Consider the following 26,732-nt stretch of genomic DNA (forward strand, 5'->3'; position numbering starts at 1 on the left):
AAGCTGCTGACAGCCACTTTGCCAACAAACAAGGTTAAGAGCTGCTGACTCTTGTCCTCTAGTAATTGGTTCCTTTAAAAATAAGCTGCCTCAATCCAGTGTACTTGGAATTTTAGTGTTTCCAATGGTACACAATTGATTCATCACACGATGAATGAAACAGCCTTTCCTTTTTCATTTCTAAAGTACCCAGCCAACCTGATCTCACAGAATTCCGTGAAATGAACACGGCCCCTTAACTCAAAATCGGTGGCAGTTTCACGGAATCGCAAAAAATCTCGTGATGGGCCCACGGAAGAATTCCGTGAAATGAACACGGATGGCTGAAAATTCCGTAATGGGCCCATGGAAAAATTCTGTGAAATGAACACGGCCCCTTAAGTTAAGGAAAAGGTTGTGGGTGGGCTTACGTTTCCATGACACGCGGGACAACAACGAGACGGTTGGGTTTAGGAAAAGAAGAACGGGACGGTTGGGTTTAGTAAAAGATGAACGGGACGGTTGGGTTTAGTAAAAGAAGAAAGCGACGGTTGAAACGTGACACACGGGACACAATCCCTGGTCTCCTGGGTGAAAGTCCTGTGTGTGACCCATCCACCACCCCAACCAACTGGAGGATTGATACCCGACCCGAGCCCGACGGGACCCGATGGCCGGGACGGGTTCGGACAGATATTTAGAAATGATGATTTATTTGGGCGTATTAGTCAGATTTAGGAGTTCCTCAAAGTGCTCCTTCCACCGCCCTATTACCTCCTCAGTTGAGGTCAACAGCGTTCCATCCTTACTGTACACAGCTTGGATGGTTCCCCGCTTCCCCCTCCTGAGGTGGCGAACGGTTTTCCAGAAGCACCTTGGTGCCGACCGAAAGTCCTTCTCCATGTCTTCTCCAAACTTTTCCCACATGCGCTGCTTTGCCTCTTTCACGGCAGAGGCTGCAGCCCTTCGGGCCCTTCGGTACCTTGCCACTGCCTCCGGAGTCCTCTGGGATAACATATCCCGGAAAGACTCCTTCTTCAGTTGGACGGTTTCCCTGACCACCGGTGTCCACCACGGTGTTCGTGGGTTACTGCCCCTTGAGGCACCTAAGACCCTAAGACCACAGCTCCTCGCCGCAGCTTCAGCAATGGAAACTTTGAACATTGTCCACTTGGGTTCAATGCGCCCAGCCTCCACAGGGATGCACGAAAAGCTCCGCCGGAGGTGTGAGTTGAAAGTCTGTCGGACAGGGGCCTCCTCCAGACGTTCCCAATTTACCCGCACTACCCGTTTGGGCTTACCAGGTCTGTCCAGAGTCTTCCCCCACCCCCTGACCCAACTCACCACCAGATGGTGATCGGTTGACAGCTCTGCCCCTCTCTTCACCCGAGTGTCCAAAACATACGGCCTCAGATCAGATGAAACGATTATAAAATCGATCATTGACCTTTGGCCTAGGGTGCTCTGGTACCAAGTACACTTATGAGCATCCCTATGTTCGAACATGGTGTTCGTTATAGACAATCCATGACTAGCACAGAAGTCCAACAACAAACAACCACTCTGGTTTAGATCAGGGAGGCCATTCCTCCCAATCACGCCTCTCCATGTGTCTCCATCATCTCCTAAATCCGACTAATACGCCCTCTATGGTAGAGGCAGAGCTGGAGGATGATGGGGGATTGTCGTCAATTTCCCTGGTGGAAGTTGCTGAGGTAGTTAAACAACTCCACAGTGGCAAAGCCCCAGGGATTGATGAGATCCGTCCAGAAATGCTTAAAGCTCTGGGTGTGGAGGTTCCACACCCAGAGCTTTAAGGGTGGTGGTTCCCCTTTTCAAAAAGGGGGACCAGAGGGTGTGTGCCAATTAAAGGGGTATCACACTTCTCAGCCTCCCTGGTAAAGTCTTCTCCAAGGTGCTGGAAAGGAGGGTTCGGTCGATAGTCAAACCTCAGGTTGAAGAGGAACAATGCGGATTCCGTCCTGGTCGTGGAACAACGGACCAGATCTTTACTCTCGCAAGGATCCTGGAGGGAGCCTGGGAGTATGCCCAACCGGTCTACATGTGCTTTGTGGATCTGAAGAAGGCCTATGACCGGGTCCCCCGGGAGATACTGTGGGAGGTGCTGCGGGAGTATGGGGTGAGGGGGTCCCTTCTCAGGGCCATCCAATCTCTGTACAACCAAAGCGAGAGCTGTGTCCGGGTTCTCGGCAGTAAGTCGGACTCGTTTCAGGTGAGAGTTGGCCTCCGCCAGGGCTGCGCTTTGTCACCAATCCTGTTTGTAGTATTTATGGACAGGATATCGAGGCGTAGTCGGGGTGGAGAGGGGTTGCAGTTCAGTGGGCTGGGGATCTCATCGCTGCTTTTTGCAGATGATGTGGTCCTGATGGCATCATCGGCCTGTGACCTTCAGCACTCACTGGATCGGTTCGCAGCCGAGTGTGAAGCGGCTGGGATGAGGATCAGCACCTCTAAATCGGAGGCCATGGTTCTCAGCAGGAAACCGATGGAGTGCCTTCTCCAGGTAGGGAATGAGTCCTTACCCCAAGTGAAGGAGTTCAAGTACCTTGGAGTCTTGTTCGCGAGTGAGGGAACAATGGAGCGGGAGATTGGTCAGAGAATCGGCGCAGCGGGTGCGGTATTACATTCAATTTATCGCACCGTTGTGACGAAAAGAGAGCTGAGCCAGAAGGAAAAGCTCTCGATCTACCGGTCAGTTTTCGTTCCTACTCTCACCTATGGTCATGAAGGTTGGGTCATGAGCGAAAGAACGAGATCCAGGGTACAAGCGGCCGAAATGGGTTTCCTCAGGAGGGTGGCTGGTGTCTCCCTTAGAGAGAGGGTGAGAAGCTCAGTCATCCGTGAGGAGCTCGGAGTAGAGCCGCTGCTCCTTCGCGTCGAAAGGAGCCAGTTGAGGTGGTTCAGGCATCTGGTAAGGATGCCCCCTGGGCGCCTCCCTAGGGAGGTGTTCCAGGCACGTCCAGCTGGGAGGAGGACTCAGGGAAGACCCAGGACTAGGTGGAGGGATTATATCTCCAACCTGGCCTGGGAACGCCTCTGGATCCCCCAGTCGGAGCTGGTTAATGTGGCTCGGGAAAGGGAAGTTTGGGGTCCCCTGCTGGAGCTGCTACCCCTGCGACCCAAGACCGGATAAGCGGACGAAGATGGATGGATGGTTCTATTTGGGTCGGGCTCGGTCACATCAGCGCGATATGATTGGGCCTCTTGTGTGCGTCTGTGTTAATGTGCACTTGTTGCCCTGTGTGCGTTGATGCGCTCATCTGTTGACATTTCCGAATGCCTTCCTAAAGTTGCTTAATAAAAGCGGGCTTTCCACACAAACAAACGTACATATGTCATCTGCGTCATCTTCTCATTGACTTTACATTGGCATTGTTTTCCGTGGTGGTCACACGGAATTTTCACACATTCCGTGTCACCACCATGTAATGCGGTCAAGTCAAGTACAGTATGTAGAATCAGAATCAGAATCAGAATCAGAAAGGGCTTTATTGCCAAGTACGTTGCACATACGAGGAATTTGTCATGGTGTTGTTGGAGCATGTCACACATACAAATATAAGAAGGATAAAAAAAATATAAACAATATAAGTATAGTAGGATGTATGTATGTAGGATTTAATGTTTCCATGAAATGGCGTGAAAATTAATTTGACATGTTTCTGCATGAAACGGGATACTGGGGGGCTTGTGGAATTGTTGGGTGGGTGCCCCCAAAATTAAATTAATGCAAAGAAAAAGATGAACCAGGAAACGTTTTTGACCTAACAGAAAAAGTGTGTACATTTGACATAGTATGTGACAAAGCTATGTTGTGTATAACAATACACAACTTGATCGCTGCGCCCGGAAAGCTCAGTTGGTAGAGCGGGCACCCATATGCAGAGGCTTACTCCTTGACGCAGCGGGCCCGGGTTCAACTCCGACCTGTGGCCCTTTGCTGCATGTAATTTCCCCCCTCTCTCTCCCCTTTCATGTCTTCAGCTGTCCTGTCAAATAAAGGCCTAAAAATGCCCAAAAATAATAATAATAAAAAAAACAATACACAACTTTATTGGCAGACAACAACCTCAATGTTGGACAATTCAGCAAAAACCTTGATTAGTTTCAATGCCAGCATTTTTTAAATTCTCACATCCAACATAAGCTGTGCATGAAAATTAGTTTGGGAAAGATCATAGTTACAGCTAGTAAAAAGCCAGGCATTAATCATTGGTTTGTGATGGGCCTCAAACTCCCAAGTCTTGCATCAAAGTCAGACTCAATGCACTTCCTGAATTGGCACTGAATGTTGGCATTGGACATAAACTGTAAGGTGTGACATTTTCCAATATGGATGTAATTCCTAGGGTACTGGGTTGCAATATAAACCAAGACTTTCATTGTATCCTTGTGATTTTCTTCTATACCTTCAGTTTGAAGATAACCTAGTCACTAACTAGTAGACCATCAGTGTTTCCCCCAGTGGGTTGCAAGCCTGGTGGCCCACTAGGCCTAAGTTGCCCCCCACCAGGCCTAAGCCACTGGGAAGTATTTTTAATATATTTTAAGATGTTTTTAAAGCGGTTGGAAACTAAGACGTAGTCATATTTTGAAATATGTAAGTAGGGCCCTATGGAATCTGTCTTATAGCTTTTTAAATTCTTAATTTCGTGATTCCATCCATAATTCTGTTAGCACAGAAACTATGGGGCGCTACCTTGATGCTGCCATTAGTCTGTGTTTGGCCCAAGCCAGGCCCTCGTAAAAATAAATAAAAAAGACACTTGCCACCAGGCTAAACAACTTTTCTGTTGGAAAACCTAACCATACCGCTACGTGACCTGCAGTAATGCTTGCACACCCCACCCCCTTCATCATCTACTCCTGGTATTACCTGATAGTGGAGTTGATATCAGATGCAGCAGAGGACACAGTACTCATCCCAGCCTCGCTCCTGAACGAGCTCTGTTTGGACCTCTGGGAGGCCAGGGAGCTTCTTGACTCGGACTTCCTCAGCTTGAGCCCAGACAGGATGGACCTCCGGAACAGCCCGCCTTTTCTCTTCCCCTTCAGCAGCTCAGCCTCGCTGTGTGCCGTCAGCACAAAACCTCCCCGAGACACAGCGGGGCTGCTGCCGCTGCTGCCCGTGCTGCACATGGAGACGCTGGTGGTCAAAGTGCCAGGAACAGGAGGAGGACCAGGAACCACTGCCCCGGTCCGGTCCAGCAGAGCTGTACCATTGCTGTGCTCCGAACCGGAGCGGAGAGAGTTTATGGAAGTACGGAGTGGGGAGCGGATGACGGCCGCCATGCCGTATGGGACACTCTGGCGAACTCCGTAGCCATGCCGCATCCCGCCAACCCACTGGCCTTGAAATGTTCCTAACGAGAAAGGAGAACAATTACCAATACCAATTCTACATAAATATTTTCTCTGTAGTAGCTGTGGTCTGATTATTTATCAGGATTTTAAAATTGGTGCTGCATAGGCTACACAGGATGACTACAACAACAGAAATCTTAGATGAAAAATAGCCTTACAGAGTGCAGATACAGGTCACTAAGTGAGTAGTCTATATCCGTGCCGCCAGAAATTGTGCCGGATTTCACTCTTTTCGGCCGGATATCAGGTACCTTCCGCTTTCTTTGTGTTGGGATTTTAAACTCCCATTGATTTATGAGGACTATGGTTAACTGCTCCTTAGATTTTTGCAGGGTAAATCGAGACAGATCTGAGTTTTCTGTTGCAAGACTAAAAGATCTTCTGAACGTACACGTTCCGAGGCTATTTTTCAGTGGCACTGTGGCGCTGCCCGGTGCTTAGCGCCGCCCATGACGATTGTGATTGGTTTAAAGAAATGCCAATAAACCAGAGCATCCTAGAATGTTGTGTGGACTAGCCAGAACCTCCTACGCAGAGATGTGGAGGAAGGTTTGGCAAAGCAAGGCTACTAAGTGAGCAGCTAGCTGTCCGGCCATCACTACTAAAATTATCCCACAATGTATTCCAGGTGTAGTGTACAATCAGTGGTCACTAACTCAAGAGCTAACTACCATCTTGCATTGCACAGAAGGGAAACAAAAGTCTTATCTCGACAGTTGCCGATACAAAGCTTGATTACCAAACAACCTAAAAATGGGCAACTGCCGCAGGGCCCCAAGACATTCAAAGGCAACAAAACCCCCAGGTTTGCATTGTATCACTTGGCTTTTGGTAATTTCAATATCAGCTAAGCATTATGGCTCATGTTGTGGCCCTTTTTTTTGTTGCAGCCTGATAATCAGACTAAATTGCAATTTCATAAACTAACCAGGCGTAAGGATCAGGCATTCGGCCGTTTGTGTGGGTGCATAATCTTGTAAAACCGATAAAGCATAAATCTGGCCTCAGGGTGGCAGTAATAACCCCATTACGGCTTGGCACACCACAATGAGGCGAAGAAGATGAAAAGTTGGACAACCGACACAAAGGTGAGACTTATGCTTTATCATAAGTGTTTTCAAACAGTGCTTTTAGGTTTTACAAGACCTCAAGGAGGAGGAGTGGCTGGTTTGGCAAATGTACATCTGGTTTACCACCTCACCTCCATTAAAGAGCAGCGCACAGCTGCTTACCTGAGCTTTTCTATGGGAACTTCCGGATCTCCCATGCAGTGCATGAGACGCACATTTGCGTTTCCTAGGATGGCTAGGAATGTCCCGCCCTACTCATCCTTACTTGGCCACTGATTGGCTTATCCTGATATTCTTACCCTAACCAATCTCACTCCCCATCATCAAGAAATGGACACAGTGACGCCATGTACTTCGACGGAGACCAGTGAAGTCACTTTTCCGTTTGGAAAGGCACTTTCACAAAAATTTTGGCAGGTGATTGGATGAACCATCTGTCTATCACGTCCGGCATTGCTGTTTTGAACAAACAATCTCAGCCGTCACACACACACCTCCTTTCCTTTTTAATGCATGGTGATTCTTATTGACAAAAGATGTTTTTTTACCTATATATAACTGCAATAATTTAACAGCAGTATCAGAGTACTCCATTTCCTCTCTGTGATGTGTATATAATCATATTTTATATAAAATTATTTGACAAAGTACTAACTTGAGTACTGTACATGGGAGTAACTTCCTCTTTTCTGTCCATCCTCTCCATTCATTCACACCGTGTCTCTGCACTACCGGCACTCACTGCTGCATAATAGTCCTTACATCCCTGTTTCTGAAAAGTAGGCCATCTGAGTGTGTGTGTTTCTGTCTTTCATCTCTCTCTCTCTCTCTCTCTCTCTCTCTCTCTCTCTCTCTCACACGCACAGACTCAAACAGAAGTGTGTGTTCCAATAGGATTGCAAGTGATCCATCCCGCCTGCCCATACCCCTGATGTAACAGCCCTCTGATTCATTCTGTAGCAAACGCACTCGCTCTAACCAAACTACATGGCCATATAAGGACTGCAACCACGTCTCTATCGCAAACACACACAAACATTTCCCTTGTGGGCTCAAGTGTCAGTGAAGTGGGAAGTGCTGAATGTAGCCAATGTTAGAAGCCAATAGGATTCTTGCTTAAGATGTAAGACACAGGCACGACAAGCACATCCACAGTGCTGTTAAAAAACTTGAGTGAGAAGTGGTGGTGTTTCTGAACCTGCCCTTGGCATTAGGACAATATGCTGCCTTTTATGGCTCATACACACACACATAAACAAAAACAGTCTGTGTCATAGACAGCTGGCCGGCACATCTGGCCAGGCCTTTGTAATCATGTCAGCACACAGCTGTACGACCATATGACAGACAGATCAAAGAACACACACACACACACACATACACACACACACACACACACACACACACACACACACACACACACACACACACACACACACACACACACGTGCAACAGTGTGACAAGATTACCAATTTTATTAAATGACCGCCAGCATGCTTGAACAGAAGAGTGAGACAGGGCAACTCAAAAGAGAGCCAGTCCTGAATATCCAGAGACAGAACATCACCTGTGCTTCTGTGTGAGTGTTTCTGCTGACAGTGCAGAAATAGGTAGAATCAGACAGAGAGGAAAAAAAATCTCCTGTCTGCTACAGGTCATATTTCTGGTCATAAACTGAAAAGTTGTTTGTTTGTTGTTGATGTTTAAAATGAAGAAAACCCCTGACTAATTGCAGTACAAATCAGTGAGCTTTAGACGGATTTTGTTACCTTTGTAAGCTAACCCAGTGCTAGTTGTAACTTCATATTCACCATGCAAAAGTTAGTGGTATCAATCTTTTCACCTAACTCTCGGTAAGAAATCAAATAAGCATATTTCCAAAAATGATGAACCGTTACTTTAAGTTGCAGTTTGATTGATGTCCGACAGAGCAATTATTCATTTTCTGTAAACAATAAAACTGTATGTATGTTGATTTCTTGTATACTAAAAAAGGGTCCTGTGGGGGGTAGTGCGGGAGTCAAACACGTTTTCAGTAGGGCTGGGTATCGTTAAAAAACTCTTCGATACCGGTACTGATACCAATACCGTGACTTTGATACCGGTTCCTAAACAATACTTTTTTTAATAGCAATTTTATTAAAAAAAAAGAAAAGAAATTACAACATTACACATTACGGCACAAATCTTTTTATTTATTTTTCAGCTCCTACTGCGTGATCCGTCTCTGTGCATAACATAGAGTTTTAACCTGCGTGTCTCTACGACGTGTAACGTTAGACAGCCAATCAGCAGCATTATTAGATCTTTGTAGAAGCATGCTACATGCTTATTGGCTCACTGACACTGGTGAGACTTTCTCCTTAGGTATTGAAATTTGGTATTGAATGACGAGGCATTTTTCGATACTCGATACTATGGAGGCAATTCAGTCAGTGCCTAAAAACCGAATTCGGTACCTAGCCCTATCAGGTTCTCTGCCAAAAAACGGTGGATTTCTCCCTCCAGGTGGGGATCAGGTTGCTGCCCCAAGTGAAGGAGTTCAAGTATCTCAGTCTTGTTCACGAGTGAGGGTAAAACTACAGATGTCACTTATCCCAATAAACATTTTGCATAGGAATCAAGGACAATTTTGAAATGTTATACAGTTTTAGTAAAGTCCCACAAAGGATTTTACATGCATTTGTCCCCCTATTTGTAAAATATTGAATGAAACTACACTCTAAAGTTTTATAGCTACCTAAGTTAGTAAGTTAGTAGACAGAGGCTGTGTCCGGAAATATTCACTCATTCGCTACTCCCTACTCACTATATCAGGGAGTTCTCTGTAGAGGACTATATAGTGAGCTCATTGGCAAAATACAATTACACTCTCAGACACGACGCAGGTCATTGTCTCTGTGCTACCGTTGCTAAGGCAGCAAGTGTAAACTGAGTCGCCTCTAATATAATACACTCATGGTTCGCCTATTGCAGTTTCCCATTACTTTATTCTTCCAAAACAACAATCCAGCAAGAGCCAGGTAACATATTTGTAACTATCTGACATCCCCTTACCTACAAAATGATTAATTTGCGAGCTATATTAATGTTCAAGAATGTGAGTGGTATAGTTTTAATATTGTAGTGAGCATTGATGTTCACTAGATATTACACTGCATTGTGGGAAACAATAAGTGCCCTAAAATGTAGTCCACAAATTTGAATTACAATTCGGACACTATAGAAAAAATGTCTGACCACAAAAAAGCTCTCTAAAAAGTGAATAGTGACTCATTCTGGACACAGACAGTGTTTCTAACATTTTGTCCGCACCATTTGGACTACTGTAAATAGTAGAAAAACAACTCAGTATAACACAATACGGTTCAACAGCACCACAAACTACAGCCTCCAAAATAACCATGAAGTTGAACACCTCTCTTAAATTATTATCTGTTGTATCAGACTGCACTAGTTTTCGCTATAGGTGTAACTACAAAACTGGCAACTTAGTGTGTGAGTGAATAAATATATGTAAAGCAGTGTGTGGGTTTTTGCTTTTTTATGATTCCTTGGAAGCATATGCCACCCTCAATCAATAATGCCTGAGTAAATATTCAGTGGGCACTAGGCTGCTTTTCCAATGTGAGCATGTCGCTCTCCATGGTGCTAAAAGATACAGTCTCACAGGCAGTTTTGTGAATTCAGTGCATTACATGGAAACGCTAGAAAACATTAGCACCAGCCAGACTGAGGTACACACTTTAAACAGCCAGAAAAAAATCAGTAGCCTATTTTTGTACTTTTCAACAAAAAATGCCTTACTTGCCTGGCAGACAGCAGGCAACAGCAGATTAAGTTATCCTCCTCTCATCATTTTCAATATGAACCTGTCACTGTTGTATTGAACAAAATTGACTTCTGTAGCCTATATGTGAAGGCTTCAACCCCGGGCCTACAGTTGTGAGGAGAATCTGCTTCACAACTCACATGCCAAAACGATTTCTGTGATTCTGCCTGGAGGCCAAACAGGAAGCACTCTCAAATCATATGGGCCTATAACCCAGGCTGAGGCTACCGCGGGCACGAGGCAGCCGCACGGAAAGAGTTAACACGGAGAGATCAAAGCTGCGGAAACATCACAGAGGCACAGCAATTTAATCACGCGCCAACCCCCAGGCTGAATTCATAATTGTCTCTTTAACAAATGTGCACGTCTGTTCTCTATTTCTAGGTTAAAAAGGTATGTGTTTCATTCTAAGGATACAGCAGTAGAAACCATTTTTCTATCTTTTCACTAGTTCCAGATGATTCAAAGTAGTTCATGTACGTTATATTATCGCACAGTAGCTTCTCTGTTACTGCTTTACACCTCTAAATATTGATTTGTGAAGCACAGCGGTAAGAAAAAGAAAGCATGGAGCAAGACGGACTATGAAGGAGTTGAAATTGGTTATTTTATGAATTATTAATGTGTTGTTTCACCATGTCAGCACTTGCATGTCGGAGGAGTGTCTGTGTTTGTGTATGGGAGAGAAATGAGGAGGTAGAGTAAGATTAGACAACACAAGGTGGAGTTTCTCACTCAGTTTACTTTAATTATCAGATTGTTTGTGCCAGTGGGGCTTTCAGTAGCAGCGGTTTACATTTTTTCAGTTCTCACCCAATGCTCCATTACCACAGCTAAGAAATGTGTAATTACAACAACAACGATAATAAGAATAATAAAAAATCAGATTACAAATAATAATAACAGGGTTTTTACTGGCTTAGAATGGGCCTTTGGGGGGGCACACATTAAGCAGAAGGGTCTGGGGGTCCTTCCCCAGGAAATTTTGAGCGTAAAAGACTTCAATTCCTGCATTCTGATACATTTTTAGGCACCAATTTCTTGTAAAAATGGCTATATTTATGGCAAGGAAATCACAAAATTCTGATGACAGGTAACAATTCAAAATACAAAATATAATGAAATATCATTATATTCAGTATTCCAGTAAGGGAGCTTCCACATCCAGGACATGGGCCCGGATGGACTACACTTGACCCCAAAGTCCAGTTGTTTAATCAGTAGGCCTATAAACAGGGCTTATGGTCACTTTTTTTCCCCAAGGAGCATCTTTTGCTCCCAAGTTGAAAAATGTAGGATTGACTTACATAGGCTACTGCTTTTTCTGCTAATTTGTACAATAATACAATCATTTTATGGAAACAAAACGTTATGAAGTGTAATTTTTTCTACATTATATTGATCAAAAACATATCAGTAATGTTGAGCCTACAGTGTAACGGACCACCACAGTTCATGCATGCATGTGAACTGCGGATAAATTGCAGAGTTTAACCTTCATAGTGAAAAAGTGTGAATGGGGCACAGCAGAAAGAGGGTGCGGAACGACGTCGCTTGTTCAGGGTTTTCATGTGTACTCCCGTAGGCCTACACTTCACATCAGGTGTTAAAACTAACTGTACCACGACACCGAATTGGACTACTATTTAACGCGACTATGAGACATTTTCAACCGGTCATGAAACTGTTTCAATTTAATACTGATGTCGTCAGATGGCCGCACAGACAGACAGCAATCGGAGCTCTGCGCCCGTCAGCAGCAGCTTCTCGCTGTGCAGCTGGTCCCCCAGAGCAGCATGATCACCGGGAGAGCCCGTTACAGCCTGAACTCTGCAAACGGAGATCCTGTTAGCGCTAGCTTCACAGCAGAGCGTTCACTTCCATTCAAAACGATGCAGTTTAGTGGTCTTATCAGCATCAGCTGTATCAGCTGTGGATGAGAGGGAGGCTGGCTGCTGAAAATCAGACGTTTTGGCGCTGGTGATTTTTCTTTGGCGCTGGCTATAAACCTCTTTGGGGGACGCCAAAACTTTATCTATGCAGAAAAAATCCTGAATAAGGTACTGTATGAAAATGATCGATATGGGAAGTGGGGCTGAACCTTATGTTTCACAATTTTTATAGTGTTTTATATACACTCACCCCTTGACTAAGAAATAATCTGGCAATACCCCTCCCCCAATATCTCACTGGTACAACAATTCACCAATAATATGAAATTAAGATGGTGCACCCTATAACAATATTGTTGTTGTCAGGCAGAAACCATGTGTTTCCAATGGAAACACAAGTTTTCTAAAAAAAACAAGGTTTAAAAAAATTAAATAAATAAAAAGTGGAATATGGAAACTTTCCATATTTTATCATTTTTATTTTTTTCCATAAATCAGTGCTATTGGTTACTCTTTACATCTGTGCTTTTACAGACATTTAAACAGTGATGAGGTGATTTTGTGTGACTTTGTTTGAGAAAAATGGCTCAATATAATGTTTTCAAATTAGCCTTCTTTCATTAATCTGCAAGGAAATGAAACATAAAACTGGGGTGAGAAAAATGAAAAGACCCGCCACAGCTCTCAAAAAATAAGGTGAGACTACCAGTGAAAAGCTCTTTTCTGGCCCTCCTGAATTTTCATACAGTCCCTAAAGAGTTTTAGAGAAGTTGCAGCACCATGCCATCCCTGGTGCTTCCAGGGCAAACTCTCTCATGTCCAGTTAGTATTGTATCAGCAGTGGTGCAGGGCAAACTTCCAAGATAGATATTTAGAATTTTCATGATTCATACTGCACCGCTAATCCTCACTACAAACATCAAACCACTCCCATTACATAAGCTAAAGGCTGCAGTGGGGTTGGTAGTAGAGTAGGAACGTATTAGCAATGGCCCTAAAAAACCAAACACCAAAGCACAAGTTACGCTTTTAAATACTTTTCTTCGCTGTACAATTGGAGCGCATCTGTGAGAAAAAAGAAAGAAAAAAAAGCTTTGTACGACATCACCCATGAAAGGTGGATGGTAGACAAAATCCACCTCCTTGGTGGATTTTCTTTGTCTACCATCCACCTTTCATGGGTGATGTGTCACTTTTTTATGAACTGATGTGTGGATATATTTGCAATGCTTTTAGGAGAAATAAGTAAGTCTGGTGCACTGCATGTGTAAGTAAGAAATGTCAGTATAATCCATAAGATCAGGTAACCAGGACACAGCTGGGGAGAAAAGCAACAACTGCTCAGACAGGTAAGACAGGTAGACAAGACAACTGACAGGTAGGATAAACCAACATAAGCCAGACAGAGACATAGCAGATATGCTGAACAGGCAAGCTAGATTATGGTCAACACTGAAAGCAAGGGAAGTCAATTTAAAGCTAAACCACTGCCTGTTTAAATCACTGCGCACTAAGCAGAATCTCTTAAACTTTTAATGGTCCCTCATCCGTTTAAGAGATTCTGCTTAGGCCCTTTATATGTCTGAATGCCTTGAATATATTGAATGAAAGTCTGAATATATTGAATGAAAGTCTGAATATATTGAATGAAAGTCTGAATATATTGAATGAAAGTCTGAATGAAAGTCATGAAAGTCTGAATATATTGAATGAAAGTCTGAATATATTGAATGAATGAAAGTCTGAATATATTGAATGAAAGTCTGAATATATCGAATGAAAGTCTGAATATATTGAATGAAAGTCTGAATATGTCGAATGAAAGTCTGAATATATTGAATGAAAGTCTTAATATATTGAATGAAAGTCTTAATATATTTAATGAACCTTAAATATATTGAGTGAAAGTCTGAATATATTGAATGAAAGGCATATTGACGTTAGCCTGATGAAAGGGACCTGCCTGACCAGAGAGGTTCCTTTCATTCTTCCACGATGAAAAAGTGAATAAACTTCTTCATTGGGAGAACGGTACTGGATACGGTTACCGTTACCAGTGTTTCAGCCCGTACATGCATTCGCCAGTGTGTTAATAATCTCTTCATTGCTCAAAATTGCTGACACTAGATTTCTTGCTGATTCGCTCATAGTGTCACACTTTGGTTGGATTAATCACAGCGAAAACACAAGATGGCGGCAGACAATGACGTCAGATTCCATTTCAACTTTCATTCAATATATTCAAACTTTCATTCAATATATTCAGACTTTCATTTAATATATTCAGACTTTAATTCAATATATTCAGACCTCCATTCAATATATTCAGACATTCATTCAATATATTCAAACTTTCATTCAATATATTCAGACTTCTTTTCAATATATTCAGACTTTCATTCAATATATTCAAGGTTCATTCAATATATTCAAGGTTCATTTAATATATTCAGACTTTCACGCAAATTCCTTTTAATGCCACTAATTAATTTTTTTCCCGCTTGCATTCTGTGATTTTGGCCTTAGGCTGCACCATAGTTTTGGAAATCAGGAAGCGATGCAGCAGTAACGTTGTGGACAACCGTAAAGTTCTCCGTGAGCACATCAAGGGGCTTCACTCCTTGAGCGGAAATGAAAAATTAAGAAATGGCAAGTTGAGTTTCAAAGCCCTACTAGGTGGTTCTCTCAACAAGACTAAAGGTTAGTTGCATGTTCTGTTGATGTGAATTGAGTTACCACCAGAGTCCGTCAAGTCTCACATACCACTTGAGCATTACAAATTTGAAAAATATCCCTTTTAAAGTACATTTAGAACAGATAAAACATGTGTAAGTTAACTAGGGACAATCATGCAATTAATGATTACAATTTTTTATTGATTGTCACTTGTCAGCCCTAGTATATACAAGATTGAAAACAACCTTAAAAAGGCACCTAGGACATCAAGTGGCGGGCAAGAACACCTACAGTCCCCTCAACAGCCATCCTTGACCAAGAAGACACAATTAAAGAACGGACATACTGTATCTACTTAGAACAAGTGTACCAAGTATAGAGGATGGATTTAAAGGTGCCGTGCGGGAATTTGGAAAGGCAGCAGGACCTGCCAACCTCCCTTCTTTACAAAATACAGAGTGCAATACATGGCAACCACAGCAACGGTGAAAACTATAGAGGGGTCACACTCCTACCGATACCAGGCAAAGTGCTTAACAGGATCATCTTGAGCAGAGTAAAGGAATTAGTCAGCATTCAGCTGCATTCAGCTTCAGGAGCAGCACGCTGGATTTCACAGAGACAGACAGATCCTGTACTGAAATCTTAACTCTGTGTATCATGATTGAGCAATGATGGAATATAGCATTCCGCTCTATATTCATGTAATTAAGGAGTATTTATTGGCATGGACAGGAAGACTCTTTGGAATATTCTTCAACATTGTGGTTCATCAGTCACGTTTTTCAAAACGATCAAAAACAAATGAGGCAATGACCTCATAACGAACTCACAAATACTTTTGAAGTGAAGACTGGGGGTCAGGGATGCCTAGTAGCCTACTGCCCAATTTTCTATTCTTGTTGGCAATTGACAACAATCAAAGACATTTTACAGAGCACAAAAATTTGGACATGAACTGAACGTAACTCATCTACATGCATGGCTGAGTGCTCCAGAGAAACACGTCTTAGTTACAGGATGATATAAAAAGAAAACACAGTGATCACTGTTAGCTGAAGAGCTTCCTCCCACATGCTCAAATAGGCTGCAAATACATTCTCTCAAATACAGTCTTAAACATGCACCTGTCATCAAGCTTCCACACATCATGTCTAACCATTACATGACTTCATTTGGCCCACCTGTCATGTCTCAGCCTAGATAATAATTTATGTAGTTGCTGGGTGTATTTAAACATGAAAACTGAATTTATTATGTCCGCTTACATAACATGGTCAGAGCTGGAATAATTACTGCACTGATAGCAGCCTTTAGCAAGCCAGCAAGATATGTTGATGTAGGACAATTATAATGTTGTTGTGGCGTATTTGCCAACAGCTGGGGGACAGGAAGGAGGCTCCAGGAAGCTGTCACAGTGAGCATCGTTCAATGAAGCTTCTGTGATTGGATGTGCCTTGATATAAATGGTGTCAAACTGTTTTCTTTTCGGGGTTTGGTGAAGTATTCATGAAATAAGGGATAGTTGAGTGAGTTTCTGTGCCTTTGGCACTGTGTGTGGTGTATTAGCTAGTCCGATACAACAACCACTACTGCTGTAATCTCTTCACTCACTCTCTCTCACTCTCTCACTCTCTCTCTCTCTCTCTCTCTCTCTCTCTGTGTGTGTGTGTGTGTGTGTGTGTGTGTGTGTGTGTGTGTGGTTGGTAATCAGTCAGTTTAGCTTTTCATCTCAGTAAACACCATTAGCCCAGAAGGCCAAGCCAGCCAATCAAAGCCTGGTAGAGCCGGCTGGTCGGCCAATAGCAGTGAGGAACACTCAGTCCCTCGTGACACGCTGACCTGCTGCATGTCGGTGAGCGTTGCTATGGAAACCCTACTGTATAGAGCGGCTCCGTGCAAATGCAGTTGAGCGAGGGAGGAAAGAGAGAGGTGGGAGGAGAGGAGAGAGGAATGTTGGCAAATGTAGGAGAGGAACAGAAAGCCAAACAGCAGAGATGAGAAGAGTGTTTCTTAGAAATGTGGCATCAGGTGTAGTTGGAGGGGAGAGCGGGACCGGCAGTGAGCCTAGCGCACAGCGTGTTCCATTAAATCACATAAGACTGACAAGTGAGTTTCATTACAATTGTAGGTGGCAATCATTTTGTTCATTAAGGACAAATTAAGCTGATAGTTTCTCGGGCATTACTGTAATTCAAAGCAAAGGCAATATATTCCCGTTAAATTATGTCAGAGCTCAGTGTAAAACTGTATTAATAACATGGCTTATTATATTGCCAAATCCAATGTTACTATACAATACTTAATCAAACAACACCATTACTCAATTTCTTTTAATTTACACTAAATGGTATATAAAGTGAGCGTATTACCCTATTTAAGCTATTTGTTTTAGTTTAAAAGTACATTTATTATGTCTTCTCGTTATGTCAATAATTTTTTTGTTAATCACTATAGACCCAATGGCAATGTTTGTTTGCAATAACTTCCGTGTGGAAAACCCCTGCTTACGTTCAATTTAAAGGAACACGGCGACTTATTGGGACTTTAGCTTATTCACCGTAACCCCCAGAGTTAGATAAGTCCATACATACCCTTCTCATCTCCGTGCGCGTTGTAGCTCTGTAGCACAAGGAACTACTGGATATGCTCTATTCTCATTCATCTACAATGCATGTTTGATGCTTTCATATGTCAATACTAGTGCTGTCAAACGATTAAAATATTTAATCGCATTAATGTCATAGTTAACTCGCAATTTATCGCACATTTTTATCTATTCTAAATGTCCCTAGATTTCTTTTTGTCCAATTATTTTTTTCTCATTTTAATGCTCTTATCAACATGGAAAAGTGGATTGGCTTGCTTTGTGCTTTTGTCGCCTGGCTTTGACGATGGGGCGGAGAATTCGCATCAGCTGTGTGTTTGGCCATTAAGTGGTATTTCAGACTGGACATGCTGTGATGATAGCTCAGTTCACAACGACAAAACACTCAGATCATTTGGTTTTGTCAATGGAACCATTTGGCAACTTTTTAAAAGTAAACTTTCCATTCAGAATCTTATTGGAATCCATTTCGGCGTCTCGCGCTCACCATCCACTCAAAACTTAACGTTAGCCTACTACTCTTTGGCCGGTTCACAAGCCCAAACAAGTGTGTGCGGCGTGCCTGTTGTTTTGTTTCCGGTCTAGCTAGATCCGGTGTGGTGTTGTAGTTTTTCTAACGTTACTAGTTGTTGCAACAGCATGTGAAAAAAAAAAAACAGAACGTTAATCTCGCGATAAAAAAACTTACGCCGTTAAAATGGGTTTGCGTTAACGCCGTTAATAACGCGTTTAACTGACAGCACTAGTCAATACTTTCACTAACTTTAGGTTGGAGAGCTAATTTACACCACCAACACTAGATTTGATTTATCAAAGATGCTAGCAAAGCAACATAAAAATCATGTTAGCTGAGTAAGTCAGCCTTAGCAAGGTAACGTGTGTATTAATCCTTTATGGTTATTTCTTATTATCTTTCTCTTATGTGGTTTTGTGCACTGGCTTGAGTAAAAACCTTTTATTCTACCTCATAGATTTATATAATGGAAAAATGCATGCTTTTATAATAAGGACACTGTGTACTATTGGGGCAAGATAAACATTCATAACTAGGCCAATCTCTGCTGCATTTACAGTATGTGGGTTCAAATACTTCACAGAGCTACAGTCTCGCAGACATGTTCCTCTCTGGGCGGTCTTCCTATCACTTTTTGTTTTTTGCTGTCCATTTTTGTCCATCCCTTTCTTTCTGCAGGAATCTCACTCTTCCCTTGATTAGTATCTCTCATAGTAATCATGATATCATCCATCCATCTAACCAGCCATTTTTCCAATTATCTGTTCATCATTTAACTGATCCATTCATCCCTTCCTCCGCCTGTCCATCCATCCCATCTGTCTGGTTGTCTGTCAAGCTGCCTTCTTCTCCCTTGTCCTGATTCAACCCCTCAAACCAGTCTGGTCTGCGGATTTTATCAGGCTGCTCAGGACTGTGTGTGTGTGTGTGTGTGTGTGTGTGTGTGTGTGTGTGTGTGTGTGTGTGTGTGTGTGTGTGTGTGTGTGGTTCAGGCGGGCATTGTAAAACCTGGCCTGCTAGTTGTAGAGTTATGTAACAAAGCTTTAACTGCATGTATGCTACTGTCAGCTCTGTTGCTCAACTCACACGACAGATTTTGTGTGTGTGCATATTTGCACGCACAGTGCATATGTATGTGTGTGTATCTATTTTTAAGCAGGAATCCATATGGTGCACGGTGTGTCATTAACAGTGACTGACCTGAGCCTCGGTCTAAGAGACTCAAAGTGCATTGATGGCATTGATTTTAATTCCAGGGCAAATCTGATGCTTCAATAGATTCTACAAATTAAGGGTCTTTTGAAATATGTTTACATATTAAAATTATGAATCATACATGAAAATAATACAGTACATTTTGTTGCCATAATTATTATTTTTTAGCATATCACTGCAGTCATATGAAGAACAGTCACAGATATATTACATGCATTAAAATGGTACACTTAATTTAGCAAAACTGTCAGATTTGGGGATATAGCAAGTGTCTCAACAGTATTGCAATTACATTTTTCTGGCCATGCCCACCAGAAGATTTTTGGCTGTATGTTTAGCATGGCTCTAGGGATGGCAATGCCGGTCAGTCGATTTACCACTTTGGCCCAGATTAAAATATCTCAACAGCCACTGGAATGTTTGGCACAAAACATATTCATGGTTCCCAGAGGACAAAGCCTAATGACTTGGGTGATCCTGTGACTTTTCCTCTAGCACCAACCCTGAGGTTCAAATATGTGTTTTTAAGTGAAATGTCACAGCTGTTGGATGAATTGCTATAAACTTAAGAACAGACATTCACATTCCCCAAAAGATAAGTTGTATTACCTCTGTTCCCCTTTTATCTAGCGCCATCATTTGGTCAACATTTAAATCCATACAATACTTTGGTTTATGACAAAATACCTGCAAAATGAATGACATTCCCATCAGCCTTAACTGTAGTTCATTAAAACTCTGAGGGCGGTCAGTTAGAAAGCTTCTATCCAATGAATACATGTAAATGGACTGTATTATATAGCGCTTTTCTAGTCTTAACGACCACTCAAAGCACTTTTACATAGTACAGGAACCATTTACACACATTCATGCTGAGGCTGCTAAGGTGCCACCTGCTCATCAGATAAACATTCACACACATTCACACACTGATGGCGCAGCATCGGGAGCAATTCGGGGTTCAGTGTCTTGTCCTTCGACATGGGACTGCAGGGCCAGGTATCAAACCACCAACCTTACCATTGGTTCCCATTCGACGACCACTCTACCACCTGAGCCACAGCCACCCTAATAAGACATGTCTAAACATGTCATGTTTATTTAAGTCTCTCTAAAAGAGGGTCAATTTGCATAGTGTTAAAAGCAGAGCAAAACTCAATAAAAAGAACACAAGCTAATGGTTTTGGTTATTATTGGTAGTTGTCTAGATTTGGTTGTTGGGTCCTCTGTTCCCCTGTGCGATTTGGTCGAGTTGATTCCCTACATGGGACAAGTCTCTCCATACACTACAGGGGAGTGGGTACAACTGGTCTAAAAAACTTTCAAATATGTTGCTCCAGAGACTATAAGCACAGGTCTTTTCGTGGAGAGACACGTGGGTATTTCTCTCTCAGATAGCAGAATAGATTCATATTGTAGCTCCCTAGCCTACTGCAGCCTATTCTTGGATCTCTCACATAGTACCTTCCTTAGTAGATCATTAACAAATTCACCACTCTGCAGTTTTCATACTTCGCTTTTTCCTTTCCCTGCCCATTGTCTTACAGTATGGAGCCCCTCCCATACTGGCTTTGCATTGCCTGTACAGAATCTTTGCTCAACCTTATTCTTAAATCTGTTTTCGCTGTAAATACTTTGCATCTAAATTCCTTCTCCTTTACCAATCCTTTTCACCTTTCAAAAATGCAACCCTCCCATTCTCATTGAATCACACTTTAAGGTCTTTTGAGAGCCATGGTTTATTACCGCTGAACACCTTAACTGTCCTAGTTGTGGTAACAGTGTCCTCACAGAACTTAATATAGCTTGTGATTGTATCTGTTTGTTCATGTGGATAAAAGCATGCGTCAAAAAACATCTGCCAATCCATGGTGTCAAAGCAGTCCTTAAGCTTCTCCTCTCCATCTTCAGCTCTACTGTTTTCAAGAGTGTTTTTTCACACTTGACTTTCTGTCTCTATGTTGGGAGGAGATATTGCCAGACCTTTCTTCACAGCACTGCAGAGGAGGGTCTGGCTAGCAGTGGCGCAAAAAGTGGGTATGCACTATATGCGGCGCATAGGGGCGCAGCACCATGGGGGGCGCCAAAAAATTCTTTTTTTGGTATTTTCAATATGTAGCTGCTGTTGTGCGTTTCTAAATCATTTCTGCATTTCCTCAATGTTATTATATAACATTTGAGAGGACTAACAGGCTAGATTAGGCGCCCTGTCTCATAAGCTTCCATCATAGAATGTTGACATAGAAGAGGGAGGGGGAGGGGAGGGAGCGGGGAGCGGGTGGGCGCCGTGAGCGCTGAGTGAGCAGGTACGAGCTTACAAGTAGTAAGTTGCCTTCTATGGAAAAAGAGCAAAGCAAAACAGCTGTTGGGGCTAAAAATAGAAAAAGAAAGAGGGAAAAGGAGATGACATGTCAAGGGATGCGACAGCAGTTAAATAAGTGGATGGTGAGAGGCAACAGGTAGGATTTAAAGTGTGATGTCTGTGCTTGGAGGCTTGCAAATATATTTATATATACAGACTAGCTAGCGTTTGCTAACACTGGGAATGTAGCAACCAAATGGGGGTTTACGGCTAGCTTACAATATGTAAAACCAAGGTTGCTGAGCTGAAAACTGATAAATATAAGGTAGCATGTGCAATAAATGATAATAATCTGGAAAACATAACTAATGCTATAACTCTGGTTTACCATGGAATTATGCAGATTTGCTACCAAACTTGGAGGCTTGCAAATATTCATGTTAACAGACTGGCTAGTGTTTGCTAACTTAATGCAAACCAATGTTGCTGATAGCTACATTTAGATTTTGGTTAAACCCTATGGTACCAATCCCATGCATGACATATCTCAATTTTATTAAGGTCAAATTACAACTGGTAAATATAAGGTAGCATGCACAATAAATGGCAAGAAGAAAAATAAAGAAATATGAAAAAAATATAAATATAAAATATAAATATTTAAAATACAAAATGTGAATGTAATTTCAACAGCAGCACAACCTTACTGCATAACAGTTGTCTTATCTGATGCTATCACTAGGCTGATTTAAGAATTGAATTTAGGATGCTATATTTAACAGTGAGTTCATTTCATTCAGGTGTGAGGATGGTGGATCAGGAAAGACAGGGGAAGGCAACAGGTAGGTCTAACATTAGGTGGAAGGGTAGGGGGAGCCACTTGATACCAACTGATTCATTTCTTAATATTATTGATATGGAAAAACTAATGAAAAATCGATTACATAATGTTTGTTTGACAATATGTCTTAGTGGAGAAGAACACAGGCAAGGAGTGAATGAGACAGATATGAGGTCGGCGACAGATATGAGGTCGGCGACAGATATGAGGTCGGCGATGGCATCACGTAGAGATGAGACCAGTGATGACATCCGGTAGGAGTTCTATTAGACCACACAAAACTAAATGTCCAGTATGGTTTGAAGTTCTGTTGACTAAACTATTCACTGTGTCCTTTTTGGGGGAAGAAATAGTGCAGACAGGGATGGAAACGTGTGGTACGTGCTCTGGTTTATTGGCATTTCTTTAAACCAATCACAGTTGGGCAGCTCTAAGCACCGGACAGAGCCACGGTGCTGCTGCAAAATAGCCTCGAGAAGGAACTTGTGTTGGTGGAACATGTGGACGTTCAAAAGTTGTTTTAGTTGTGCAACAGAAAACTCAGATTGGACAGATAGTCTAGCTAGCTGTCTGGATTTACCCTGCAGAGATCTGAGGAGCAGTTAACCATAGTCTTCATAAATTCCAACACAATAAAAGCGTAAGGTAATGGACATCCGGTTCGAAAAGAGCGTGATCCGGCAGAATATCCCGCAGCACCGGAACAATCCCTGAAGTGGATGAAGACTAGGAGGATGATATTACAGTATGTTCCGAAGTTCCATGGGGAGGCTGGCCTTGTATGCGTCCGGTATGTTGCTGTAGCACTGGTCCAGAATGCAAGTGGAGCTAGTGAGCGTGGCTAATTATTGCTGCAAAGGTGGGAAGGTGAGGTGACAGACCGAACGTGTTAAAATCCCCCAAAACAAACACTGGCTGATCTGCCGATCGGGAAAGCGCAGCCCCGGAACATACACAAGAATTACAGTCAATTGTCCAAATTCTTGCAGAAGGTACAGTAGCTCATAGTCTCGGGTGCACACTTTTTCATGCACTTTAAATTGTGTAGCCCAAGTATTTTAAAGAAAAATACAATATGTGGGCTAATTAGCAAATATTAGTATGCTAACATACTAAACTAAAGATTGTTAACATTATACCAGCTTGGCATCAGCATGTTACCATTGTCATAGTGAGCATGTCAGCATGCTGATTAAGCATTTAGCTTAATGGAGCCACTAATGGTTGTATAATCTTAAGTCTTCTTTTGTTTAGACAAAGAATAACTAAAACCACCACTAACTACATCTCATTTGGAGTGAAATAATATTTGAAAATGAGCCTCCTACACTGCCACTGAAGTGTGAACATTTTGTTTCTGTAGTGTATTTGATTTCACAGCATGCAGGAGTAATTAAACTGGCATTGTACATGTAAATGGAGAAATCGAGGGTGCAGACATGGATTTGATGTCTCTGCCCCTCTGTTTGATTAATACAACATTTTAATCTGGGTTTTTTTTTTGTGATTGGAAATTTTGATTGGTTTTAGACATCCATACAGGTTACCAGTGACGAAAAAGAAGTATTTTAATCTGTTTTTATAGAAACACTTTGTTTTCTTGGGACTTGTTACGTGGGAGCTGCTGTCCTCTGTTCCTGCAACCTTTTATTCATCTCCTAAGACTGCATGGCCTGAATTGAAGGCCTCCAAATACACAGTGTGTCCTCATGCAGCTGACGTGAGGGGTGAGGGTTGGGAGGAAATAAGATGAGGAGAAAAAAGACAGAGAAAGTAAGAGTCAGAGGGAGAAAATTGGAGTAGAGATTGAGAATCATTTTCATAGCCTGTCCTGATGCAACCCTTTGCCTCTGTGTGTGTGCGTGTGTGTGTGTGTGTGTGTGTGTGTGTGTGTGTGTGTGTGTGTGTGTGCGTGTGCGTGTGTGTGTGTGCGTGTGTGTGTGTGTGTGTGTGTGCGTGTGTGTGTGTGTGTGTGTGTGTGTGTGACGACCACGGCAAGGAGGAACTCGAGAAGAAAGGATCACCCGAGAACACCTATGGACTAACTACTCCTATTGTACATCTGTCACATCTGCAACTGTCATCGACCTGTCAATCATTCTCCAGTAACAAGTCATTTTCACAGACGACAGTTGTCAGTCAATCTCAAATATCGCTCCTTGACAGGAACTGTTTGCTTCACACATCCTCATACACACACTCAAACCCACCCACAAATCACCCACAATGCATCTGCCTGCCTGTGTGTCTCTCCTCCTCCTCTTACCTCCATCTGAATACGTCTCTGTTCCGTATCCGTCCTGCAGCCCATTGTTCCAAGTCCCCTCGTACTTTCCGCTGGTCCCTGTGCTCTCCCGCACGCCGTAACGTCCCTTAAAGCCGTGCGTCCACTCGCCCTTGTACACCCAGCGGCCTTTATTCTCGACGCCCACACCGTGTCTCTTGCCCTGAGCCCAGGTGCCCTTGTAGGTGTTCCCACTGGGCCAAGTGTAGACACCCAGCAGCTCGAAGCCATGGGCCCAGGAACCGCAGTACTCGCCCTGGCCCTTGGGTCCTGTGCAGATCCCGTGCCCGTGTGCCTTGCCCTCCTCCCACCCTCCGCAGTATGACCCCCCATCGTCAAAGTTGAACCTGCCGCCAGTGGACATGCATGAAACAGGTCCTGGCAATTCCCCTGAAGCCTCGACAAAAAGAAAAAGAAAAGAAAAAGAAAACGAAGGGAGAAAAAAGGACAGGTTGGTGCTAAAACCAGTCCATGGAGCTCAGTTTGGAGGTAGGTGAGGTCAGGGGTGAGGATGAGGAGAGGGAGAGAACTCCCACACAAATCAAGCCACCCCTTGTTTTCAGCTGGTTTGGAGAAGAGGAAGGAGAAACAAGGTGAACAACAAAACGTGGCCCCCTCACAGGGGTGTCAGGGGTCTCCCGGCGTGGTGGGAATGGGTGAGACTGTTCACACCATCCTCTCAGTGGGCTCCTTGTAGCATCGACTAGCACTTTCCAGCTTTGCTGTGGAAGATGCAGGTGAGAGAGGACGAGAGTGGGCCCAGAACTGCCATTATCCTCTCTCAGCAGGAGTTTAAACCATCAGGCAGTTCCACCGGCTGGCCATCGGCCTGCCTACACAGTCCACGACACACGCGCACAACTCTTATTCCTACTCCTGTCCTGCTTTCCGCTCAGACCCCCGCGTTCAGCCGCCTCCTACCTGATGATGCCTACACCTCCCTGGGGTGTAGAGCCGAGAAGTGTCCCGGGTGGCAGCCCTTCAAACCTCCAAGCCTCCAGCATAGAAGCCACCCTTAGGCTCTCTTATCAGTATCGATGCCCTAACTGGAGCTGTAACATGTTGTGTGATGAAGAAAGAAAGAAAAAGAGAAATATTCTGTTTCTTAAGCTCGGTCCCGATGATCAGACCAAAAACAAAAAGACTATTTAAAGTCAGAATCTGCAGCTCACTTTAGGCTTCACCATCCTCTTCTTATTCTCAGCCTTCACACACACACACACACTGTGTCTGGTTGCACAGCGAAAGAACACACACATGCATAGAGAGACAAAAAAAAGGAAAAACACATAAGGTAATCTGCTCGGCTGCCTTCTTTTTTGTCTATGGTGTGGTGCTGGGGAGCAGCAATGCAGTCTCCTGCCTTATGCACGTACACACTGTACACAGGCACACACACAGTCTTTCTGACAGCAAGTGCGCACACACAGACAATGAAAATAAACAAGTGAATTAATTAATTTCTCCTTCTCTATTCTCCCTCTCCCTCTCTCAGTCTGTCTGTAGGTCTTTAATCCACTGCGTCCATAAGTGGTTTATCCTCTGTTGCCTTCAGGTTGCCTACTTGATGAAATAACATCCATCTGTATGATCCTGTTATGGTTTGTTCTGTCCTCTTCAGCATCTCCTGCTTGTCTCCATGTTTCCCTATGGAGCGCCGGCTGACGCACAGCCTGCCTGCCTTCCTGCCTGCTGTCTTGGTCTTACAATCTCATCTCCTCCTAAGGCTGTATCTCTGTATCTCTCTCTCTCTCTCTCTGTATCTCTCTCTCTCTCTCTCTCTCTCTCTCTCTCTCTCTCTCTCTCTCTCTCGATCTGTGTGTGTGTATGTCTCTCTCGCTCAGAAAATCTGCTCATTAAAGAGGACTGTTCCATTGCAGCCAACCAACCCCCCTGCTCCTGCTCAATAGCACACTCCAGCTCTTAAAGAGACATACACTCAGCACAGAGACAAGCTTCTTGCTTCCTTCCTCACCTGTAGCTTTTCATCATTTTCTCACCCTTTGTCTTTCTTTTTGCATCTTGTCTCAGTTGGTTCTCAGATGGTTGGCTTGATCTGAGAGTCTAACGATGACTGCAAGTCGTAGTGTATAATAATCCTCAAAGCAAATACTCCTATTTGCTTTCTTGCTG

At 43.2% G+C, this 26,732-nt stretch overlaps 1 protein-coding gene across 1 annotated transcript in view; it reads right to left on the reverse strand.

The window, feature by feature from the left end:
• jph3 (junctophilin 3) overlaps nt 1-26,379 on the reverse strand; it is a 72,765-nt gene extending 46,386 nt beyond the window's left edge. Inside the window, exons 1-2 of the mRNA XM_031310204.2 lie at nt 24,582-26,379; nt 4,877-5,363 (exon numbers count right to left, since the gene is read on the reverse strand). Of these exons, the coding sequence (XP_031166064.1) occupies nt 4,877-5,363; nt 24,582-24,963 (869 nt within the window). The 5' untranslated portion in view covers nt 24,964-26,379. The remainder of the gene's footprint in view (nt 1-4,876; nt 5,364-24,581) is intronic.
• Nucleotides 26,380-26,732: the final 353 nt, after the last annotated feature.

The sequence above is a fragment of the Sander lucioperca genome, chromosome 7 (assembly GCF_008315115.2).
Source record: "Sander lucioperca isolate FBNREF2018 chromosome 7, SLUC_FBN_1.2, whole genome shotgun sequence".
In the NCBI taxonomy this organism is placed as follows: domain Eukaryota; kingdom Metazoa; phylum Chordata; class Actinopteri; order Perciformes; family Percidae; genus Sander; species Sander lucioperca.